Source organism: Crocuta crocuta, unplaced genomic scaffold (genome assembly GCF_008692635.1).
Source record: "Crocuta crocuta isolate KB4526 unplaced genomic scaffold, BGI_CrCroc_1.0 scaffold41, whole genome shotgun sequence".
NCBI lineage: Eukaryota > Metazoa > Chordata > Mammalia > Carnivora > Hyaenidae > Crocuta > Crocuta crocuta.
In genome coordinates, this window is record NW_027529428.1 from 14,543,130 (window position 1) to 14,558,758 (window position 15,629).

The 15,629-nt window shown below is 42.3% G+C and overlaps 1 protein-coding gene across 1 annotated transcript in view; it reads right to left on the minus strand.

Annotated features, from left to right (window-relative positions):
* The window catches only part of LOC144227614 (histone-arginine methyltransferase CARM1-like), a 157,574-nt gene that overhangs the window by 22,513 nt on the left and 119,432 nt on the right, over window positions 1–15,629 (minus strand). Inside the window, exons 6-7 of the mRNA XM_077759303.1 lie at window positions 7,417–7,594; window positions 1,630–1,720 (exon numbers count right to left, since the gene is read on the minus strand). Coding sequence (XP_077615429.1) covers window positions 1,630–1,720; window positions 7,417–7,594 — 269 coding nt within the window. The remainder of the gene's footprint in view (window positions 1–1,629; window positions 1,721–7,416; window positions 7,595–15,629) is intronic.

Sequence of the window (15,629 nt, forward strand, 5' to 3'; positions counted from 1 at the left end):
ATCACTGCGTACAGCCATGTGGGGATCAGCACACCGGCGACCTTGATACGAGTGGTCATGGAGGAAGGTCTTAAGAGAGAACCTGAAGGAAAGAGCTGGAGACTGGAAGGAGAGACCACGCCTTCTGAGGAATCTGGCTGCAGACGGACTAAGAGAGATGGGTGGTGGCTAATTGGGGAAGTGAGATATAAAAAAGGTGATTTTTTTTCTCTTTAGATGGAATAAATAGCAGCGTGTTTGTATGCTGCTGGTGAGCCTTGCCAATCCGCTGCGATCATTACCACTCATTCTCGGGGAACGAAGACTTCGGGAGGTGGTACAGGTGGGAAGCCACACAACGCCACCCAGACAACGCGCTACCGCACGGCCCCACTGGGGGCAGTCGTCCGGTCTATTCTATTACCCGAAATTCCTGCCTCTCCAACCTCTTCACCGACTCAGGAGGCTTATATTTAAAATATAAACATTGAGGGTCGGCATGAGCTCAAAGAACAATGATCATAATTAGGGCCTCCCCAGTCACACTCCAAGAAGTCATTCACCCACATTAGGAAGCATGTGGCTTGGAGCTTCAAATGTGCAGATTGGGCAGAAACCATGAAACGCGAATCTGTGCTAGCAAAGCCTAGTTTGCAAGAAAAAAATCAGAGAAAGAAAAAAATTCAGCCCTGTGACCTGACTCCTCAAAGAGCTTGTAACCTGGAAACCAAAGTGCTTCCTATCTGCTGCTTCTTCACCAAGAGATAGGATTGCAAAGAGGAAAAAAAAAAAACAACAAACCCGGAAATGAACTGTGGGTCTCTCTGTGTTGGAAGGCTCTATGTACGTCAGCTGGAACTCAAAGCTTAAATTTTAGCATCTATCCGCTTCCATCTGCCAGCACATGCCTGTCTTCCTACACACCCACCATTCCCGCTCGGATGGTCTCTGTTCTGTTTCTCCCTCCCGTGGGTCCAATATCACCGTTCTCCATCCCCCCTTCTCCTTATAAAAACCAGTTCTCAAAAAAGAACGCCAGCAAGAATGTTGGTTTAGAACCGGCAGGGGCTTTGTTTCAGTTCTTGTTTTACTAACGAAGAAACCGAGTCTCCACAGGTGAACCGAACTGTCCACAAGCCAATAGCCAACGAGTGTGAAACCTCCAGAAAAATATTGTGATCGACTCATTTACATCAAGACGTACTGATTCCTATGCCCTCTGAGCGAGGTACGTTTTAACAGAAGCCATAGCTCTGAGCCCAGGGAGTGGAGGGTGGAATGTGGGAAGAAACGGCCAGCGGGCAGGGGGAGGGTGCGGGCTTTCCAGCACCAGGGGGTCTTCTGGATGGCTGAGGGTGCGGAGCAGCTCCCTGGTTTGTCTGCTCCAGTGATTCTCAACAGGGGATGAACCTGCGCCCCACTGCCCCTGCTGGGGACATCTGGCAATGTCTGGACAGACATTTTTGGTTGTCACAAAGGAGGGAAAGGCATTACTGGCAACCAGTAGCAGAGGCCAGGGGTGCTGTTAAACGTCCTATGATGCAGAGCACCCCTCTCCAGCCCCCCTCCCCTGGCCAGCTGTATAACCCAAAATGTCAAACTCTGGCTTACTCTAAGGGAAAAGGAATGGAAGAGAGAAGAGGACATTACCAAAAGTTGGCTCTGGAGTAGTGTTCCATGTAGAGCTGTTCGTCAGAAAAGGGGGCCAAGTGGATGTCGCTGAATGTCGGGAACATCATTCCTAAAGAGCAAAAGACAACAGACCCAGATGTTGACTTCCGCAGCCTTCTGAGTGAAGGGTCCCCCCACCTGCCACTTGACCAGCATATTCTTACATGCTATTTCAGTTATTACACAAGAGGCTGGAAAATAATCTTGCCTCAAAGCCAGGAGAAAAAAAAAAAGCCCCCAGAAGATTGGAGGAAATATAAATAAAGGGAAGACGAATGCAAGTCACAGAGCTATGTTGCGATCAACATTTATGGAGTATCGGGTGAGGCATCGAATGCGGCGAACTGCCTCTGCTTTTGGCTTTTTCCTCCCCATATGTCTTGGGCTGCGCATTCCCTGCCCTTCTGTCCCTTTAAACATCTTATTTATTGTAAAACGAGCTTTGAACAGAACTTACATTCTAGCCTCCTCTCACATTATTATTTCCATTCTCAGACTTCGTCCCTGTATAATCGTGTTGAGGATCTTTTTTTTTTTACAAATAGTTTGTTGTCAGGTTGGTTTCCATATAACACCCAGTGCTCATCCCCACAAGTGCCCTCCTGAGGATCTTTTTAAGTGCTGTGAGAAGCTCAGCTTCTCTGGAGGTTCACCACCTCGCTGCTGGGACACCCACTCTTACATTTTGTTCCTGACACGTACAGTCACTGTGGGAAAGACAGATTCTTTTGTGGGCAAACACCGAGACTGGCATGCCTCAAGTTGGGCCTTTCTGGACAGGCAGACACAGTCACCAGCGTTATGATTCTTGTCATCTGTAGGGACACCCTTTTTTTCACAGTCACTTAGGAAACTGCACATAAGAGAAAGATGAATGACTAACCGTATTTCAGAAGTGAGGATCACCTTAGAAACTGGAGATGCGCTCACAAAAATAATGCCTCAATTTGCTAGATTACGTCAACTCTGCCATGAACTTTTATGGGTTTTCCATGTATTAATTCATTTAATTCTCGTAACAATATAAAGTTGGCTATATCAGTACGCTCATTTTATAAATGAGAAAACCAAGGAAGAGGGAAATTTAAGTGACTCAGCCACAATCACAGAGATAATAAGTATTAGTGCGAAATCCAGACATGGAGACTCATCTGTGAGTCGATGGCCCTGTATTTTAACCATATTCCCGTCAATATCTGTGAAAATAGAACAGACTGTTTTATTTAGGGTATTTTCAGAGGTGGCCAGAGAAACAACCACGACTGTTACATTATCCACATGTCTCCACTGAAATCTCATGCACTGGTGTCAAAACAATCATGACTGGGGGTGCCTGGGTGGTTCAGTCGGTTGAGCATCTGACTTCAGCTCAGGTCATGATCTTACAGTTTGTGGGTTCGAGCCCTGCACCAGGCTCTGTGATGACAGCTTAGAGCCTGGAGCCTGCTTTGGATTCCATGTCTCTCTCTTTCTGCCGTTCCCCTGCTCATGCTCTCTCTCAAAAATAAACATAAAAAAATGATAATGACTGCTCAGTGGGTTTCAATTTCGAGACAGAAGGATATTCAACAACCTTAGAAAAGCAATATGGATCCCCACTTGTATAAACTTTAGGGGTGCTCTGAGCCTCAAGCCTAACAGGAATTCCAAAGATAAAAATGGAGGGGGGGAGATCATCAAAATTAAAAATATAAGAAGAATCCTCAGCATTGAAGAAAAGAAGTCTTCTGATTAGACATCCTCACTCCGTGCCCATTACGAAAACTGAAAAAGCTAGAGAGGCTGGAGAGAAAGCAAGATATTAAAGGCATCTGGAAGGGAAACTATGTTGCTTGAAAGGATCAGAGTCAGAAGGTCACGCGACCTCTTAATAGCAATACTGGCAACCAGAAGCCAAAAAGAGAGGTCTTTAAAATACCGAGTAAAAACTGTGCCCAAGTTCAAATTCTCTACCCTGCAAAATGATAATCCAAAGGGCCAATGAAAACTAAATTCTCAAGGACCTTTTCTCCAAAAGTTGTTAGGGAATACTCTGTGCTGACATGATGGTGTCCCCCAAGAAGGAAGAAGACAGAAGGCTAATGACGGCCTGTCCAAGTATGGCAGGCATGCAAGAGAACTGGGGAGCAAGCATGGCACATGTGGGGGAGGAAGACAGAAGAGCCGTAGGAGGAAGGCTTCCACAGACTACATATTGGTAGGATCTGTCTGACCTCTCGGAGCATGCAAACAATTAGTCATGAGTCTATAAAAAATTCCAAGCTAATGAAAATATAACTCCAAGAAAAACAAGACATCATGAGAAAATACAAAATGCACCCACTATACCCCCTTGACCCGGCACGGAACAATGTTTGCGCTGTCATCATAATATAAACATTGATTACGGATTCCACCAGATGCTGATCTCGGTCCGTATTTCTTTAAATTGTGAAATCCAAAAAAGCTCTGTGAAGCCACAGGTTTTTGTGTGTTTGCTGCAACGTCATCTGACAGCAAACCCTGACCTGAGCTGACATGAGTTTATTTATAGTCTTCGTTTATCTTGGTAGCCGTATTCCTGTGTTTTGTTGCAGAAATATAACATGTTTCATTACGGAGCCTTGCATCAGACTCTACTGGAGACTTAAGCAATCCATGGTGCTATGACTGTATTACCCTTCCCCAGTCCTCCAGAATCTGAATTCTGAGATACAGCTGGCCTCAAGGGTTTGGAAAAGGGATTGAGGGCCTGTATACATATACTGAGAAGATGAAGACGGGGTGTGGAGGGGAGCGAGACTGCATTAAGCAGGGAAGAAAAGGCTACAGAGGAGAGCGGACTTCTCAACCGGAGAGTGACGAAAGGAGCAAGATATATGCTTTTACATCAAAATATACTTCTCTATCAAAATAGGCAGATGCATCATGGGAGAAACAGCAGAGGGAGCTGAAAGGGATAGCCTTTGGCGGGGGGATCTCAGGACAGGAAGAGGTGTGGCGGAGGGTTACTATTATTATTAGACTATTACTAATATTATTAGACATCTTTTTATCATTATTTGACATTGTAAATTATGTCATATTTTGATGGGAAATAAAAATAATTAGAAAAAAACCCCAATCCTCCTTCCTTCAGGAACACACGGGTTAAAAAGAAGATAAAATCTGTATTCATTTCTACTTGTCTAGTTAAAGACATACAGCCCAGTCATACCCATTTCAAATATCTGGGGGGTGGGGGGGAAGGATGCCCTGATGTTAAGTCTAGATACTCTGCCTATAGGGCCTCAACAGATGCAGGTGAATTAACTGTGATCAGAATCTCACCAGTGGCAAGTACCCAGCCATGTGAAAAGAAATCCAGGAAAAAAAATGTAAGAATTCTTTCAGAAGAGCACTGAGTAAGAAATCCAAGCAGCCTATTCTTTCCATGCATTTCCACGTTCAGTTTTGTCACGCGAACATCAAGATTATGAGACCTTCCTGGGCCATTTACACAACACACATGCTAATGACGTTGGTGACAGGAGGTGTTCTTTACCTGTTTACTCATTTATTTTGGCACAAGTTTCTTTTTTAAGTGCCTATCTCAGAATCCCTACATTTTGAAGCATGCAGGAAATTACAGAGGAGCCTCAGGCTTTACTTAATAGGCATACTCTTGGGGGCGTCCGGTGGCTCAGTTGGTTAAGAGTCTGACTTCGGCTCAGGTCATGATCTCGTGGATTGTGGGTTCGAGCCCCACGTCAGGCTCTGTGCTGACAGCTCGGAGCCTAAAGCTGCTTCAGATTCTGGTGTCTCCCTCTCTCTCTGCCCCTCCCCTGCTCACGCTCTGTCTCTCTCTCTCTCTCTCTCTCAAAAAATAAACATCAAAAAATTAAAAAGAACCAGGCATACACTTGAGTGCATGTACTGTCTAACATGGGGAACAGGAACTGTGCTGGTGGCTGTCACTATTTTGTCTTCTCTGGATGTCAAGGCAGGACGCCACAGCGCTGGTAAGGCGCTCCAATTTGAACGGGAGGTACCACTTTTAGAACAGGCTAGTTACATTCTAGGCTCTATTTTAAAAACATTGTGTGGAAGTGTGTCTGCCATCTCCAGTAAAGAGAGGAAAGTCAGGGTCCATGCAGGAGTCCTGAGTGGGGCTTCAGGGACAGACAGATCTGGGTTCGAACCCCTGCACAGTCATTTAATAGAGTGGTGTCCTTGCCACGCTGTTTTCTCCCACGGAGCTTCCATTTTCTCTTCATAAATGGGGGACGGTAATGGCGCCTCCCAGGGAGCCACGTCTCCATCTTGGTACTGTTGATGTTCGGGGCTGGTGAGATCTTTATGAGGGGGTAGGCGGTCCTGTATCCTGAAGGATGTAGAGCAGTGCACCTGGCCTCTCCTACCAGATGTGAGTAGCACCCCTCCCCCAGCTGTGACAAAACAAAAGGCCTCCAGATGTTGCCAAACATCCCATGTGGGACGACTGTAAAATCACCAAGTACCTCAGCACTGACCTTTCAAATAAATTAAAAGCCGCTATCCTTCACACTGGGTAAGGTTCTCATAAATGAGTTTATGCAGACTGCTGAGCACAGGTAGATACTTGGGAAGCACAAAAAGAATGCTGAATTTCATGTTATTATCTCAGTACTGATCACAGGGAAAGGGAGACACAGTAGGAGAAGATGTCAGAAAGAATAAGCGGGCTTCAGAGAGTTTCTCACATTATAGAATGGCAACTCTTTTTTTTTTTAATTTTTAAAAAACATTTTATTTATTTGAGAGACACAACGTGCCAGTGGGGAAGGGGCAGAGAGAGAGGGAGACATATAATCCGAAGCAGGTTCTAGGTTCAGAGCTGTCAGCACAGAGCCCGATGTGATGCTTAAACTCACAAACCATGAGATCATGACCTGAGCTGAAGTCAGATGCTCAACCGACTGAGCTACCCAGGTGCCCCCAAAATGCCAACTCTTAAAAAGGGCTTTAGAAATTTAAAAAAATTTTAAAAATATTTATTTGTATTTGAGAGAGAGACAGAGTGTGAGCAGGGGAGGGGCAGAGAGGGAGACACAGAATCTGAAGCAGGTTCCAGGCTCTGAGCGGTCAGCACAGAGCCTGACACGGGGCTCGAGCTCATGAACCACGAGATCATGACCTGAGCTGAAGATGCCTAAGTGACTGAGCCACCCAGGTGCCCCCAGAAAGTTTTTTTAGAGGTAATTTTTTTTAATGTTTTATTTATTTCTAGGGGGGAGAGAGAGAGAGAGAGAGAGAGAGAGAGACAGCATAAGCAGGGGAGGGTCAGAGAGAGAGGGAGTCACAGATTGAAACAGGCTCCAGGCTCTGAGCTGGCAGAGCCCGACGCGGGGCTCAAACCCACGAACCGCGAGATCATGACCTAAGCGAAAGTCGGACACCCAACCGACTAAGCCACCCAGGCGCCCATTTTAGAGGTAATTTTTAATATACAGATGAGACAACCAAAGTCAATAGGTCAAGAGTCAGGCTAAGTTCCTTAAGAAAGTGACAGAAACAGACCAGAAATACATAGCTCAGAACTGGTCCTCTCTACTGTATTTACTACTATGTGGCACATTACTGCCTGTGGTTTATGGTTGGAGACTGGCTCATTTCTTATGGAAGATTAAGATGACAAAAATGTAAAAACTGCTATAATAGAAATGCCCTCCCCTCCTTTCTGTCCAAAATTAAATATGGGGGGAAGAGGATGGCAAACTTTTATGGAAAAGTGAGCTTATCTTCTGAACCAGGAATTGGCCAACTCACCATTTGCTTTCAGCCACTTTTTGGAATGAAGGTAACTCTCCAACATCCTTTCATTAAACAGCATGTACCCCATCGGTTCGGACACGATCACATCGATGGCTTCAGGAAGAGAGATGTCTTCAATTTTCCCTGGCAAAACAATGATCTTGTCTGAAAGGTGGTTATTTTTCACCAGCATCTGAAAAGGATAAAACGGGGCGCCAGGACTTTTGTTATATGGGCTCTTACCAAAAAAAAAAGGGTTTTACAGACTAAAGTTGACATTGTGACAGGGATGAGGGGGAAGAGACATACTTGTTTCTATAAACCCTTTAAAAAAACAAACTTGTTTTTCTTATTGTACAAATATTTCATGTTTACTGTAAATTAGAAGATACAGACCTGACACAAATAAAGACATCTTTAATTGTACCACATACACATAATAACTATTAATAGTTTGATGTACACTCCTCTCTGGGCTCTTTACACACACATACACGTGTGTGAGTGTGCACATGGGTGTGGGCATGTGTGTTGTCTGCATAGATGTGTATTCATTGTTGGGGGAATCATTTTTTTATTGATGGTTTCGGCTTCTTTCCCATCATTCTACCTGCAATAAAGGCGCCAAGGAGCACTTTACAATAATCTTGCACAAATTAATGACCCTATCGCTCACTAAATTATCCTTTGGTCTTTTGATTCCAAAAATAAATAATAGCACATTCTTGCCCTTTCTGCAGAAGCACATTTCACAGTTATGTCCTCATTTTTCTTGGATGTCTTCTGCATTGTTTAATAACTTTGATTTCTCTTAAAACGGGGACCTTGAAGAGATCTGTAATTATTCTACTTCTAATATATTTCTTCTTGATGCCAAATATGACAAAGAAATTGCATTATTACATTTATGTCTTTCTACTGCCTGACAAACATATTTCCTAATAAACACCTTCTATGCACGAGCATAAATGTTGATGGCACATTCCTTTTGGAGTTGTGGCTCCCCAGAGACCCTTAGATCTTTGCTCGTTGGGTTTATACAGACACCTTCCATTTTGTATTTTCACAACTTGATCCCTTCCTTTGTCATGAATGCAGCATACCATATGTTTGCCATGATTCCATTGCATCTGTTCCATTTCTGACCACTTCTTCATATAGGGTAACCTTTGCCTCAAGTCAAGTCTTCTAGGGTGCTACTTACCAAGATATGCCCCATAAGCCTACTAAAAGTGTTTTCTACTAAAACTTTTTTTCAATGTTTATTTATTTTTGAAGGAGAGAGAGACAGCACGAGTGGTAAGGAGCAGAGAGAGAGGGAGACACAGAATCTGAAGTAGGCTCCAGTGCAGAGCTGTCAATGCAGAGCCCCATGCGGGGCTCAAACTCATGGACCATTAGATCATGACCTGAGCTGAGCCGAAGTTGGACACTCAACCGACTGAGCCACCCAGGCACCCCTACTTAAGCTCTCTCTCTCTCTCTCTCTCTCTCTCTCTTTTTTTAAGGAAGAAATAAATGACTCTCTGATCTGGGGAAAAAACAATGAACATGTCACCCACTGTCTACATTTATCCATCCACAGGGACACTTGGAATTCCATTCTATCATGGAAGATACACGTGGGAGTCTAGGTCATGGGGCTCATGGGGTTTTCCCTCGTGAAGACAAAGCCTAAAGGTTAAAGCTTTTGGTGCCCTGCTCTTCTCTGAACATTCTCTTCTCGGGAGAGCCCACTCATTTGCACAACTCTAATACAGCTCCACTGGGCATGAGCGTCTCAACTATACACTTAGGTTCTCTGTCTCACCTGAACTCTGCTGTCACCTGGACATTTCCACCAACATGCTGTGTCATCTCAGCATCAACAAGCAAAGAGCCGGCCTCAGCTTCTTCTTGAAAACTAACCATTCCTCTAGATGTTCTTAAAACTTCTATATAATCTTGTATTTCCCTGATTCTCTTTTGTTCATGAATAATCTTCAACATCCTGGGAGCCTACTCGCTTCCCACAGACAATTAGTAACTGTGTTTTCTTATTTCTACCTTTCAGAAATGTCTCATTTCCACCTTTTCCGTTCTGCCTGCATCAACTTGTTTGGTTCCTCATAGCTTCAACTGTGGAATTTAAAAATAGCATTTATATAATAAAAAGAATAATAGTAGTGCCTCCTTCACAGGCCGGCTTGAGGATTAAACAAGATAAAGCATATTAAGGCCTATGTAAGTGTTAAAATTATTACTGCCATATTATTTTTGGTAAAGAATACTATGCATTAAAAAAAGAGAAATGGGGGGCGCCTGGGGGGCTCAGTCAGTTAAGCGTCCGACCTCGGCTCAGGTCATGATCTCGCGGTTCGTGGATTCAAGTCCTGCACTGGGCTTTATGCTGACAGTCAGCTCAGAGCCTGGAGCCTGTTTCAGATTCTGTGTCTCCCTCTCTCTCTGACCCTCCCCTGCTCACGCTCTCTCTCTCCTAGAAATAAATAAAAAAAACATTTAAAAAAAGAGAGAAACGGAGAGGAGTAAAAACATGAAAAAAAAGAGATCATTTGCATGGCTGTATCCAGGTGTAGGCAAAGTATATCCCTCAGCAGACATGTGAGTATATCTCTGTTTATAAAGACATATGGTATTTTGTTTGGCAGCCTGAGATATTTGACTTGGGGGCCCAGGTTGTACTAGAACCTGACTAGCTCTCATGGAGACAAAGGGCATCAATAGCTCAGTCCTGGTCTAGCCGTCAGGGAGTTCTGTTTGAAACATCATTCCATGAAGTTTTCTACAACACCCTTTCTCCTGGACGCATGGTATTTCAAAAATACTTTGATTCACTTAACCAGCCCCACATTATTAGACCTTCGGGTTACGTCACGTTTTTCATTGTCACAATAACGTTTTGACAAGTAATAATGCAGTTAAATGGGAAGCATAGGTCCCATTGCTTCCTGCACATTTAAAGGCTATGGAAATTTTAAAGGTTTCTGATACACGCTGCCCCTCTGCCTGCCATCAAGGGATCCCACTTCTAGATTTTACGTCCTTTCTAAATTCTGACGTTACCCGAGTCAGTGTATAACACTGCCTCATCAACTCGGACCAGAATGCTACAAGGGGAGCTTTCTAAGTTTTGCTGGAAGGACCAGTGTGAGACGACAGTCAAGTGAGCCTGATATTACTCTCTATGGAGAATTTACAGAGAATAATCCTGGACTATTGACCCCTCAGGAACATCTGAGATATAACGAGGCGTTGGAGACAGGACTGTATGAGCTGTCACAAGGGCAATTTGGGATTCACAGGAAATAATTTTGAGTCTCATTATTCTCACTGGTAAAGACGGGAATACCACGTGTATGAAGTGGGCAAAAAAGGCCTGCCTGTTAGTCATTGCATCATGGGACTGCACATTTTTGGACCAATTCAAAGATCACTAGATCAGGAATCTGAAGATAATGAATTCTAGCCCTACCTTTACTACCAAAGAGCTGTGTGACCTTGGGCCAGTCACTAAACCCCATAAATTTTGGTTTCTCTCCTTCCAAAATTAAAATTTAAAACCGGAGTTGCTCTAAGGCTCCTCCTAGTTCTAACATTTTGTGATTAGAAGAAAGCCCACGCTGTTTCCCTCTCTCTCTGCCCCTCCCCTGCTCACGGTCTGTCTCTCTGTCTCTCAAAAACAAATAAACATTAAAAAAAGTAAAAAAAAAAAAAAAAAGAAGCTATACTACAGAATATAATATAGGACTGAATTCTACCCTGTCTAAAAGAGGTGGAAAAATCAAGTGTTTTGGAGGTAAAAGACGTGGTGCTCGTGTCAGATTCTTACTTAGTAGCTCTAAGACTTTGGTCAAGACACACGGTTTCTTGGAAGCCCTTTTATTCACCTATAAAATGAGAATAATAATAGCACTGATCCCTCCATGTCATCTCAAGGATCAAATCAAATGAGAAAGCAAGAGAAATGTATCGAAGAGAATATAGATTAAATTGGACAGGAATTTAAAGACAAGATGACAAGGTAATAGAACTGACATTAAATGAGAGATCTGGGGTCCAAAGAAACAAATCAAGAAGCAAAGGAACATTATTACAGAATAACACATAACTAATGCGCAGGAAGAAAATATATTACATTCAAATTGCGTATAGCCATTTTGGAAAACCACTTGGCATCGATAAAGCAGAAGAGGTACTCATTGTCTAACTCAGAAATATCACCAGCTAAAAATACACATTCTAGAGGAATATTTGAACATATATTCAAAATAAACTGTACTAGAAATGCCTGGGTGGCTCAGTTGGTAAAGCATCTGACTTCAGCTCAGGTCATGATCTCCCGGTTCGTGAGTTCAAGCCCTGCGTCGGGCTCTGTGCTCACAGCTCAGATCCTGGATCCTGCTTCAGATTCTGTCTCCCTCTCTCTCTGCCCCTCCCTTCTCCCACTGAGGTTCTGTCTCTCTCTCAAAAATAAATAAACATTTAAACGAAAGATAAGCTGTACTAATGTTTTTATTGTAATATTGGTAATTACAAGATAAAAATTTACAATAAGCCAGAAGTAACTATTGTCGGGGAAACAAATGAATAAATAGTGGTATGTCCACACCAGGAATACTTTTCCACAGTCCGAAAGAACCAGGGGTACGTGTGTTAACATAAATTAATTTCAGAGACTGAATTTTAGGGGGAAAAAGCAGATTGCTGAAGAATATATAGCATGATTTCTTTTATTAAAAAAGGTTGAATGTATTCAAAAGTAAACTATATTGATTAGGATATACTAAATCATACTTTTAAAGTTTTTATGCTAAACACAAAACTCAAGATGTTAGTAACTTTTGAGAGTGAGGGGGGGTGCATGGAATCTGGGAGAGGCAATTAGGAATATTAACATGGTTAAGATTAGTCTCATTCTTATACTGGGTTGTGCGGATATATGTGCTCATTTGGTTAGTATTCTTCATACCTTATATTTATGCTCACCTCTCTTTTTGTATGCATGAAATATTTTATCGTAATAAATTTAAAATCATGCTATTAAGAGTGAAGCTTGAGATAATCATAATAATTGCAGATTAAGACAAACTGACTTCGGCCATCAGAAAGAAGCTAATAGACATGGACAACAGATTAAAACAAAGCAGCAATAAAGGAAATTATGTGTCAGAAGTATAGGAAAATAGAATGCAAAAAAATCACTAAAAAACCGAAGAGAATCTCCCTGACATAAAACCCAATTCTCTTAACAGGAAAAGTACACAGTGGGCACAGGAAAATTTCATATAGTAATAGTAACATGGAAGTACATCCTGCTCAAGGTTTTGGATTTAAAGAAAAAGGAATGAATTCCTTGGGCACTCAGGCAGAAAAATAAATCACCTTAAAAGGGAAAGAAAATCAGGCCGGCATTAGATGCCTCTCTAGTCACGTTCATTTTAAAAAATTTCCACAAAGCTTAGAAGAAAAAACTTATGACGAAAAGGAGATTAAATCCGGAGAAAGTGCTACTCACATTTCCAACATGAAAGAACTCAGGCCATATAGCACACCTAAGCCCTTCTTCAAAAAATGCTTTGTCAGAAAGAAAAAAAGAAATTCACATAATTGAGAGATGAATTAAATAAAGAATTTAGCCGCATATAAGACGCATCATTAGAAATGAGTCCATTTAAGTATAGAACAAATACTAAAAAATTGCATGAATTTGGTTACATTTCAATGAGAAATATATCACACCTTCACAGTATATAACAAAAGAGGAAGAAGAAATATGAGGGTGTTGATGACCTCATTTTTTTTCACAAGAAGTAAATCTTTATCATGAGGTTAAAACAAACAAGCAAAAAACTATTCTGGGGCACCTGGGTGGCTCAGTTGGTTGAGCTTCTGACTTCAGCTCAGGTCAGGATCTCACAGTTTGTGAGTTTGAGCCCCGCATTAGACTTGTTGCTGTCAGTGTGGTAGCCCGCTTCCGACACTCTCTCCCCCCTTTCTCTGCCCCTCCCCTGCTTGCGCTCTCTCAAAAATAAACAAATATTTAAAAAAAAGAACTATTCTAATGTTATCCCTAACTTTAAGAATTTCGATTGAAGAAACACATATTCAAAGTTAAGCAATTTCTCTTTCTTTATTCCAGAATACTTTTTATTTAATATCCGGAATACTTTTTAGTTAAAATACTACAGACCATATCATCTCTTTTCCTTTTTTAAAAATAATTTTCTTTTATTTCTTTAAAAACTTTTTTAATGTTTTTTTTTTTTTTTGAGAGACAGTGAGAGAGTATGAGACAGGGAGGAACAGAAAGAAGGGAGACACAGAATCCAAAGCAGGCTCCAGGCTCTGAGTTGTCAGCACAGAGCCTGGTGTGGGGCTTGAACCCGCAAACTGTGAGATCCTAACCTGAGCTGAAGTTGGATGCTTAACTGATTGAGCCACCCACGTGCCTCCATATAACCTCTTTTCCCAAGAGTACTTCTCTCTAGTCATTCTTCTCTTTGTATATTCTCAGAGAAAAATATCTGGAATGGTGTTCACCTAACATTAATGAGGATTAGCAAGGGTGGCTTAACATTGTCTTCTTTGTTAAGGAGTTGAATTGCTTAATTTCTGTGTGACAAGATACTATTTTTGTAGAAACAGAAAAGTGGCTTCTTTTTAAAGTGTTAGTGGGGCGCCTGGGTGGTTCAGTTAATCCACATCAAAATAGCATCATGGCCAAACTTGACAAACCCAGGAAGAAAGAGAAAGATCTTCAAAGGTTTCAGTGTTTAAAAAAACCCAATCACATTAGCCTCAAATGAACAAGAATCATCCTGACACCGGAATTCTCGTCAGCAACATGGACATCAGCAGATAATAAAGCAAGTTCTGAGGGAAAGTGACTTGTTGGGGCGCCCGGGTGGCTCAGTCGGTTAAGCGTCCGACTTTCACTTAGGTCATGATCTCGCGGTTCGTGGGTTCGAGCCCTGCATCGGGCTCTGTGCTGACTGCCAGCTCAGAGCCTGGAGCCTATTTCAGAGTCTGTATCTCCCTCTCTCTCTGACCCTCCTCTGCTCACGCTGTCTCTCTCTCTCTCTCTCTCTCTCCTAGAAATAAATAAAAATATTAAAAAAAAAAAGTGACTTGTTGAGCCTAGAAGTTTACACCTAGCCCCAACTCCAAAAAGCCTGCGGGAAGAGAAAGCATTTTCAGACATAAAAAGCCTCAAAAGGTTTTAAATTGTTTGTCACAAATGAAAAAACACAAGGAATCAGTCAAGAGGAAGGAAGAGAAGAGAAAGTCTAATGCGGATAAAAGAAGTAGTGGGGACCGGAGTAAAAATTAGAAGAAGGAAGAAACCTGAAAAGAAAGCAAAACGTTTATCTATATTTCGTATATAGAACATTCTCCTCAGAGTAGCAAGAGTTCCGTGATACAGGATTACATTTTCCTGCCTCCAGATCCGAAGAAATGCCAGTTTCCTAGTAGAAGACATGTTTATGGTCATTATACTTAATACGCTTGGTAGTGGGTTCAAATTTTCACTAGCAGCCTACAGACAAACATTAAAGACTTAGTGAAGCATTCTAAATCTTGACAATCTAGAAATTAAAAAAAAAAAAAAAAACCTAAAGAAATCAGGAGTTGTACCAGAAGAGGAAATTTCCGCTTCAATTATACAGGGAGAGTCAACGCTATATCCGAAGCAGATGATTTAGAAAAGAGAAGTATGAGTATGATGATATGAGGTTATCATGGTAATCAATTAAAGAACAAATGGGGTGCTTGGGTGGCTCAGTCGATTAGGCGTCTGACTTCAGCTCAGGCCATGATCGTGATCATGATTCGTGAGTTCAAGCCTGGCATAGGGGTCTGTGCTGTCAGTGCGGAGCCTGCTTTGGATCCTCTGTCCCCCTCTCTCTCTGCCCCTCCCTGACTCACGCTCTGTCTCAGAAATAAATGAACATTAAGATAATAAATGAATGATCGGGCGCCTGGGTGGCTTAGTCGGTTAAGCGTCCGATTTTCGCTTAGGTCATGATCTCGCGGTTCGTGGGTTCGAGCCCCGCGTCGGGCTCTGTGCTGACAGCCAGCTCAGAGCCTGGAGCCTGTTTTGGAGTCTGTGACTCCCTCTCTCTCTGACCCTCCCCTGCTCATGCTGTCTCTCTCTCTCTCTCCTAGAAATAAATAAAACATTGAAAAAATTAAAAAAAATATATAATAAATGAATGAATGAATAAAAG